We start from the raw sequence: 10000 nt of genomic DNA on the forward strand, positions 1-10000 counted from the left end.
AAACTCATGATCAATAACAGGACAGACGCATGAAAAGCTGACATCAATTTGTTAAATGTTCCTCGCCTAGCGCAGAGATCTCGTGTACTTTTGAGTTTTAGGTTTTAGGGTTGAGGTTAACCCTTAACCTCATGTGATTACTTATTAACAATAATATAAATGAAAAAAACTCGAGATGGTTAAGGTTAAGAAAAGGTTGTTCCCTTGAAAATGACACACTATCCAGATTTTTTTCAAACTTGGCTAAATTGATATTCATAAAAAGGACATTTAAAAAATGCAATAAAAAGATGGGGTCACCGTGCTTGTTTTCGCCCTGTATGCCCTTTATTCTATTTTTTTTTTACCGAATTACGCGAGAAGAATTCGAAACTAGATCAACTGGAAAAATTGTTGCCATGTAGCAAAAGCTATTGAGTATTACTGAAAACTTGAACTTATTTGTTTGTCCGGGCTATAATCTTTAAGTAAAGTGATTTTAAATTGCTCAATCTTGCAAAGAAATGTAACTAAATTGGACCGCTACAGTCATCACCATGTACTCCAAATGCAGTTTTCTGCTATCCAACTTTTTTCCCCTTAAAATATGTTTTCCGTGTACCTATTACGAGTAAATAAAAACATTAAAAATGGGGGGTCATCATGTTCGTTTCTTCGCAACACTATGATAATGCATGGCAAATGGATAATTTCGGCAGCTTCTGCAGGTACCGCAGCACAAATTACGTAAAACATAGACAGAAAACAAAACAACTCCAAATAAAGACTAGTCTCAAGCGACCCAAAACACAATGCTTTCCGGTACCAGCAGAAAGACCCGTAATTTCGGCTTCAAAATGATCATTTTCCGCGAAAGGACTGGGGCAAGTTCCAAGACAACACCTTCTTAACCGAGAAGAGTTATCATGATTGCTCTTAAAAGCTCTTGAACAGCAAAAAGCGGCCTTTATTGCCCCTTTTCAGATGGCCGGGGTAAAATGCCCCCATCTCCGAGTTGCAATGTTATGCGCAGTGTGAGGTGCGCGGTGCAAAACAAGGGAATCACCTTGAGCAGAAGAAACGCACGCGTATCACGCAATCAGGAAAAAATTGCGTCATCCAGGGCGCGCCCTTGATTTGAAATTCAATGTGTAATGCGGAAAAGTTGGCGGATGTTGTGGCAAAATTAAGACAGCGTTGGAAAAAGTATCAACCACCGAAACTCCTGTGCGACATAAAAATGGCTTAAAAACGTCGCTAACTTTTTTTTTTTTTTTGGAAAATGCCCAAAATTTGGGTCGGTCGGACGACGCGAAACGGAGAAAAAAAAGGGATGGCCTATGGCAAATAAAAATTAGGTCAACCAATTTTGTTGTATTCATAGTAAGCACTGATATGATTGTAAACAGTTGTTTCAACTTATAAAAAATAATTTGTTTAAAATTTATTATTATTATTATCATTATCATAATAAGAAAAAACAACTTTATTTATTTCAGTTACTTACATTAAAAGAAATAGAGATGATTGATAATAAAAAATTCAAAATTCTATAAAATTACGAATTCCATGATGCAGAGATATTAAAATCATACAATCGAATTATACTAATGACGGCTAAACCAGTGTCCATAAAACGCCCCGAGTATAAAAACATATAGACCGTGTATCTCAAATATCCGCACTAGCTACATTTATTTTACAGTCTAATGATTGCTCTATCTTGCTACGAAACGGCGTTCGCGAACCTCTAACGCATGCACGTACCGATCTTAAGAGTTCAAACGAAATCTGTGTCCTGAGCCAAGTGATTACAATATAATAATGCTTTAAGAACCGCTGAAACTCGTTTCCCATTCCGCCATTGGTTCCAAACACTAAAGGCGTAAACGAACCCATTTCTACATCTAACATCCGCTGCTGGTACTTGCGCTTCTTCTCTTCTTCTTGCTCCTTGAACACTTCCGACGTTGGCTTGCTCTGGTAACACTTGGAGTTGACGTGCGTAACTCTTACATAAAAAAATGCCGTAACTCCTCTTGCCCAGAACCCTCCGGCTTTGATGTCCAACCTTGCCTCAGAACTTGAAACAGCGCTCCTCAAATGAAATCGCTCATTGTCCAGGGGTTGAAGGCGTGGTTCGATTTCGACATTATTGCAGATCTTGTCGATGAATGTCGTTAACAAGTTCCGTACACCATCATGTCTCTGCGCTACAAACCCCCCCCCCCCCCTTCCTTTTTACAAGAGAGGGCGTGGCCAACGGTGAATTTATCCCCACATACGCAATGACTTGGTAGATCGACTAAGGGCAGGTCATAACGCAAGCGTAGCAAGTCTCTGAACTCTTGCTTGTTCAGGGCTAAACCCTGGTCTGCGAGGGGCATCGCATTCAGCCAAGAACTTGCGCCCTTGTCTGTCGATTGATTGACCAGTCGCAGCAGGTCTGGGGAGAGACTTGAATCGATGCTATCCACTTTCTCTTTGGCACTTGCTCTCTTAAGTAATTGTTGATGCCTCTTTAGCTCCTCCATAGATCTTTCTCCTGGCACCATGATCGAACTCTGTGATGTCATAGAATCTACGTGCGCGGTGGTTAACAGTCTTGAGGCAGCAAACTGCTGCGGTGCCTCGGATCTCAGATCAGGAATGCCTAGACCCCCTTGAACAGTTGCTAAGGTAGCAAGTCTGCGCACCTCGTTAGGGAGAGGCTCTGATTGACCGAACAAACTTGGAAGTAGTAAATCCTCAATCACCTCCTGGACTGGGTCGACATAATCTTCGAACGATCCTATCGTGCGCATGAAGTAGGTGAACTTCGATTTGTAGCCTTTTGTGAAAGCAATGTACGCCGCATGAGGCTGGCTCTTCGCTCTTTCAGAGAGACGTTCGATTTCCTCTTTCCATGCCCAAACCTTCTCCTCACAATACTGATCTTTGTATTCTTGCGACGCAATAACTGCTCCCAGATGGCGCTGACCTTTAGCCGCTATGTTGACTTCCTCTCCAAACACCCTCTTTGCTTCCTTTGCAAGTTCCCCAGACTTCACAATAAGCCAGCTCTTTGACCCATTCACAAAGTATCCAAACTTTTGTCCTTCCTTACTCAAATGCTTGTACCAGTTATGCAACTGCACAATACTCCTCCCTCCAGCTGAGTCGTCTGCTAGCCACACCTGTTTAACCAATAGGCAGTGGTCCCTCAATTTCTGAATCATTATAGATGTATTAAGTGCGTACCATGGCATTGCTAGCGGATCTCCTTGTGTGGTGCCTTCTCGAGAAAGTATTTCACCTCCCCAGCAGATAAACAGTCTAGATGGGCTTCTATACGTGTTAATAACATAGAGCGCCATTTCTTTGCACATGATCTGGATATTGTGTAAAGCCACTGACCTATTTACTTGGTTAAAAGCGTTCCTAGAATCAATTAACAATATTCCATCTGTTCCTTCTTCAACAAACACTTGACTCATTGCGTGGATCGCAGCCTCCGCTCCTGCGTTATGACCAGCGCAGACTTGTAGGGGACCTTCTTTTATTTCCTCCTTTAAGAAACCGCTGACCGTTTTCCCCACTATTCTCCTTAGTACCTCTCCAACGCCAATTGGTCTTTTCTTGTGAAAACGGCTAACTCTTCTCTCAGAATTTTACCCTCGGTCTTAAAGTTCTTAGAGCATAGGATTCTCTTATACACGCAGCTCTGCGTCCATTCCAGATGGTCCGGCTGAGCCCTTGGTTTTACTTGCTGAGTTGTAGATCGATTCTTCGTCTATGAGGTCGTAAGCATTTGGCGGAATATAATCAATTGGGCCGTGTAACAAACTCTCCTCTGCGATATCAGCTGCCGCTGGGTGCTTGTCCTGTAGCCCTTGCAGGACATCTGGCGATAGGTCGAGCAGACCGGACGAGCTCTCGTTATCTAGGAGTTTCATTGCCGCTGTCAATTTTCCTTACAGAACCAGCTTTGAGAAGACTTTGGATATGTCTTCAACCTTTCTAGGTTTCTTGGAATTCACAAATTTCCCTTGAAAAAACCTCACTTCTTTAAGCAGCAAATTAAGATCCCTTTGTTTCCAGAGTGCTAATCGACGCTCTATTGCTTCGCTATGCTCCTTGCTTTTGGAAGTAGCGGATGGTTTTTGCAAGATCAAAGTTGGGAGCACCATGAATGCTTTAAGAGCAACCGAGTTCAAGTCAGAGTCTGAATAAAATTGCTTAATCCAGAAGGTTCATTCTTCAATGAAACTCTTCCCTGCGCGGCCCGATGGAACATTGAATATATTCCTCCTGTAGTGGACGAATTCATCGTAAACATCATTGACAGTATTACAGAAACATGCGTAACTAATACTGCCCCAAGTTTTGTTCTTTATTTCAGAGGGAAGCACATCATAATCCGGCAAATTTGGCTTGATTTGATTTTTGGTGTTTTGATCCGTGCAAGTAGCAACCTGTCCCCGGGGAGCTCTTTGATCAGCAATGTCGGAAGAAATATGCAAATTTGAACCTTCAACCACATTCACATTTGATAAATTTTCACCTTCGCATTTGGCGGGTTCGATACTTTCAGTCTGTGACAACATAGATGCACCAACCGCTTCAGTTTCGTCTAAAGTAGTTGAAGAGTCGCCTCTAGCACTTATTTGTGGGTTTTCATCTGTTATCGCTGCTGAGTGGTCGCGAAGATTCTGAGTTGATAACCCCAAGTTCTCTTATCCCAAGTCTTCCCATAGATCTTTCAAAATGCGCATATATCCTTTCTTGCGTCCGTTCTCGAAGCATGGCGGGTTGCTTGAGCTTTTTAACTTTAAGGCTTTTTCCTTGCATTCTAGTATATCTTGATTCATCCTGTCAGCCCATTTCAGCCTTCCTGGTTTTCCCGCGAGCGACCGACCTGCAGCCGCCGCCATGCTTCGCCGCCGATTATTATTATTATTATTATTATTGCTACCATATCTTGGATAAGGGCGAAGGTATCCTTTGCCGTTCTACGATCAGCCTTGCTGTGTCTCAGAGGAACCAGGAGAAAGAGAAGAGCAGCCAATATATCTGACATTGACATTACATCGGAAAGTGCGCAAGCCAGAATTTAAGGAGTAACTTTTTTGTCAGTCCGAATTATTTTAGATAGTTTTTTAATTTTTTTTTTATCTTTTTGAGGCTTTAGTAGTGTTTTTAGATAGTCATTTTTCGACAATTCTCTTATGCATGGGGTATATATTTTAATATCCATATTTTTGAATCTGTAAATAGTCTATGAATAAAATTTTATTATTATTATTATTATTATTATTATTATTATTATTATTATTATTATTCAAGTGAAGCTATGATCTTCGCAGTTACGAACGCAATTTTTACAATTGCGTAGAGAAGCCTGAAAAATTCAGGACTTCAACCCCGTTGAAGTCCTGAATTTTTCAGGCTTCTCTACGCAATTGTAAAAATTGCGTTCGTAACTGCGAAGATCATAGCTTCACTTGATTTCATATCCGCAGTTCATATGATTCATTTCATATACCATTACATCATCATTATTATTATTATTATTATTATTATTATTATTATTATCGTAATCATTAAAAGCTCTTGTTCATCTGTAAAGCACGTTGTTCATATTTTTCTATGCGGTTTGCAAAGAGTTGTCATAGAACAAAAGAAAAGAGCAAAGGCAAAATATTAGTTGTTCTTAACTCTGAGATCCACGCTTGGGCGAGTGCGATCGCATTAGCGTGAAACTCAGACACGCTTTTCAGAGGCCAACAAGATGCCCTGGGGGAGAGGATGTGCAGTAAATTATCGAAAACCCGTGAAGCTCAGTACCTGGAAACCGCGGCAAAATTCCCACTCCAGAAGACAAGATTCATGATTTCCGGTTCTGATATTCGCCTTTTGCATGTTAAAGCTTGGCTTTTTAATTAGCTTGTTTTTAGGAAAAGGAAAGTCCTACGGTTTTTTTTCTATTATTGACTTTGTCTGAAACCCTTTACTCTTAAACCGGAAGTGGCTATAAAATGTGTCAAAGTGAGGCTAGGTTAGATTATATTTATAGTTGACATCTGCATGGCCCGAAATTTAGTGCTATCGTCTGACTGAAAAGCGGCGGGCAACGAACAGGATATTGCAGGTTTGATTTCTCTTTCACGATCATGCCTCGATCGTTTCTCGTGAAGAGGCGAAAAAGCGAGGATACTAAATCTGCGATAAGTTCTGGTAAGTTGCTAAAAGGTTAGATTATTTCCTCAAAATCCACACGTGTTTTTAAGCAGTGCGTGATGTTCGCGTTTGGTCTCTTGGGGTCGAAGGGAGTGCAAGTATCGTTATGTTAAAATGTCCCAAATCTACGACAAATTATACAGAAAAAAAATCTACGAAATCGTGGAGCAATCTCATTCGAAAGGGGACATTTCTTTAATTAATTCAAGCTTGTTCAAATTGCTTACGGTATCATTACTTGGCTCTGCATATTATCAGCAAAAGTATGGGAACCCAAGGACGCCGCACGAAGCCAGAGCTTTTCCGTGCGTATATTTTCGAGCTTTGACACTCTTTATACGGACGGGGATTTAAATGGTTTTCTTAGCATAAAACGGGTTTTTTTATCTTCATAAATATCCTTCAGGACTTTTTCTTATTTCCATTATTGCAAGTAACAGTAATTTTAGCACACACACCTGGGAGACGGTTGGCAGATGTTTTGCAAAGTGGCGATTTTCTGTTTGAATTTCCACAGCTTCAAAAAGGGACTTGACTGAGTAAAAATCGCATTTATTTTTGCAGCCTTAACGGGGTTTCCATTTACTTGTAAACAGTGTTCATGGTTGAAACCTAGCAACTCAACCCAAAAAGCGCTGGAAATGTTGTTTTTTGAATTTACCCATAAATTAAAACGGTTCTGTAAACATATGAAACCTTATGTCACAGCTGTTCTGGGGAGATTGAAATGGATGACAAAAATACAAACAACCTCACAGGAAAAATAATATAAATAAAGTCACAGGAAAGGAGAATTTGTAAAAATTCAATTCAAGCTCTGAGGCTTCATTTACAGAAAGCATAACAGGGATTTCCAAGATAAATGAAATTAACAGTATGTAGCGCGGGAAATGTTAATGAAACCTAGGGTTAACCCACCGTGTTTCTCCACAATTCAATGCCATATGCTCTCAACCATTGCCGATAAAAAAGAAAAGTTATTAATTTTAATCAAAGGGGCGACGAGATGAGAGTGCATTAGCCTCAAAATTAAAGACAAGGGCTTTTGAACCATCTGGTACAGATGATTTACGATCGGCGATTGCAGAAGATAATGGGAAAAAAAGGCCGCTCATATAAAGGAAGATTTTCCAGCGCGCGGCTGGGTTAACACTGTTTATATTCCTGTCTGTGATTTGTTATGATTTCAGAGGAATAAATACAACTTTTGTAAGGATGTACGCTGTAAGATTGGACCTCATCGTTGTCCAAAAGGCAGATATAAAAGATACGCTAATGATATTTAAGAAATACGAATGAAACCGAATAAAAAATTGAAGACGGAAAATCACACACTGCCGAATGAATGCAAGTGAAAATATACTTTTACTTTACGTCCGTTGCTTTCTGTCAAGGCGTATTAAATGCCCTCGCTTCCATTTCTTTAGCTATGAATCTAAAATCGAATCAAAAGCAAAAATTAATGTCATGAATGATGGTGCCAATTTTAGTTATCTTCCCCCTTAAAACAGGAACAATTTGCCAATCCGAACAAAAGACTCTTTTCTTCTTTATTTTTCTCAAGGAAAATCTAAATGAAAGATAAATAATTTTTGTTGAAATTCAAAGGCTATTCTTTTGTCTGGAAACAGATGTTCACTACATGTTCCAAAACAAGGCTGCATCTTATAGCGAACGACGGCTTATTGTTTTTCTCCGCATTTTCAATCGAAATTGAGCGCAAACTTTTAAAAATAACACGACATTTCCCCATGCAATCATGCAAGGAGCGACATATAAGTCCCAAAAACTCCAGAAAAATTCGAAAAATCGTTGTGTTTGGAATAACGATCAACTGGGGTGAAGATCAAAAGGAAATTCAGGAAAAAGCTCAGAAACAACTGCGCCACCAAGAGACCATTCTTCACTTTTTTTTAACAACGGAAAGCCTTATTATACGAAAAAGCTATTTGTGTTTTCGGGCAACACAGATGTGAAATCGATTCTGTTCGGTTTCTATGTGATGCGAACTTCACTGACAAATGAATTCAGTCTGCCGGTCAATACTAGCAATTCGAGGAATGCCTATTTTCGATAACGCTTCGCAAATTAAAACAGATGGCTTTTTGGTAGTGAAATGCTTCTTTATGAGCGCTAAACTGGGTAATGGACTTGTCAGTTAAACAAGTCGCCGAAGCAAAACAATAGATTTCCGAATCGCAAACGATTCCAGTTGATACTGCAGTTGTCTCTCGTTCTTCCAGATGGATTTTCTTCAGGTACAGCAATATTCTCTTACATCTGGCATTTCCTGCCGTTTTTCAACGCGAACGTCGAGTTCTCCAGCAGTTTGAAATGCGCATTTAAAACAGCAAGGGCTTGTAAAAAGATCCTTGGAAAACAGATATCGCACTTTGTTAAATAATAACCTTGCTCACAGGGTTTACTCGATTACGGCTTTGCTGCCACCAATAAAACGAAGCGCATTAAACTCCCCGTCAAAATGGAAGGTATTCCATTTTCAAAGCCGTATGTTGAGGTTATCAGGTTAACCTTGCGACTGGAATTTTTCACGCTCAAAGATCGTAGTTTTTTTCGGATAAGGATAATTATCGCTTTGGAAAGACGTTTGTGTTGTGTGAGCAGCATCTGCCTCGGCGTCGAGGATACCGGTCCCCTTAAAGACTGACTTTCTTCCCGAAAACTTTTCGAGCTTCATGAATTTTGAATATACAATGCCGAACTGATTGTTCTCTGAAAACTTTTTAAAGGACAATAAATTGTAAAAGATCCGCCTCGGCTTTTTTACATGACAGGAAGATGTACTGTTTAGTTTAATCTTTTTAATTAAATGACTCATTGCTAAGTGCCCGCACCTGTTTTTGCGACCAAAAATGCACAATTGATCAATTCACGCGCAATGTGCTCCGTTTCGAGACTGTGTGATCACGTGATCGTGTGCACTACTTGAACCGAAGGTAAGAGCAGGTGCCGCCGGAATCTCCCAGTTTTCTTGCTTTATAAACAATTTGTTCACCACGTTTAAAATTTATCTCAAATAAGCTCGACTATCGAGTACCCAAGACCTTGGTGTGCCCCCCTATCTTGATCTCAATCAGCTGGGTTACAGGGATCTTCTCACACAACTTAACCTATTGCAGATGGTGAATACGCCAGCAAGAAAGGCCAAATTTTAGATGTTTTTATTACTAATGTCCCACATTTTTGGAGAAAAGTATCGGTCGCTCAAGGACTTGTTCGATCTGACCACTCTGTGGTCCTGAGGCTGGTTCCTGAAAGGTGTAATAACTCTATTCCAGGAATAAATGAGCTGGCATAAGGCATATTTATCCCTGGAATAGAGTTATTACACCTTTCAGGAACCGGCCCCTGGTGTATCCCAGAATCCCATTTAAGGCTGAAAGGAAAACCGTGACGCTTAGAGATGTACGTGATCATCATAAACTAGAAATGGATGACTTGTTGAAGTATCAAAACTGACATAATGTATCGATATTCTTTCCACATCATCAAATCCATGCTTGATGAGTGTTTCCCAGGTATATCAGTGCGAGTGTCTAATAGGGACCTCTACACTTACACTAAAAACTTACTAAAGCAGCGACGAAAATTGATTCTGCGCAATAGTAAGGGTATTTTTTAGTTTGATTGAAATTCAAACTCTTCCGGAAAAAAATTAATAAGTCAAGTTCAGGCTCGGGTTGGTCGAAGCATGGTTAGCGCTAACCTCTTAAAGTGCCCCTGTGACCAAAAAATCAATTCATATTTTTCTTTCGATTTCAAAACCATGTTAACAAAACAC

The 10000-nt window shown here is 40.1% G+C and overlaps 1 protein-coding gene across 1 annotated transcript in view; it reads left to right on the forward strand.

Moving 5' to 3' along the window:
• Positions 1-5926: 5926 nt before the first annotated feature.
• Positions 5927-10000, forward strand: part of LOC137969903 (uncharacterized) — a 17698-nt gene continuing 13624 nt past the window's right edge. Inside the window, exon 1 of the mRNA XM_068816343.1 lies at positions 5927-6195. Coding sequence (XP_068672444.1) covers positions 6132-6195 — 64 coding nt within the window. The 5' untranslated portion in view covers positions 5927-6131. The remainder of the gene's footprint in view (positions 6196-10000) is intronic.

This window comes from Montipora foliosa, chromosome 1 (assembly GCF_036669935.1).
Source record: "Montipora foliosa isolate CH-2021 chromosome 1, ASM3666993v2, whole genome shotgun sequence".
Taxonomy (NCBI): domain Eukaryota; kingdom Metazoa; phylum Cnidaria; class Anthozoa; order Scleractinia; family Acroporidae; genus Montipora; species Montipora foliosa.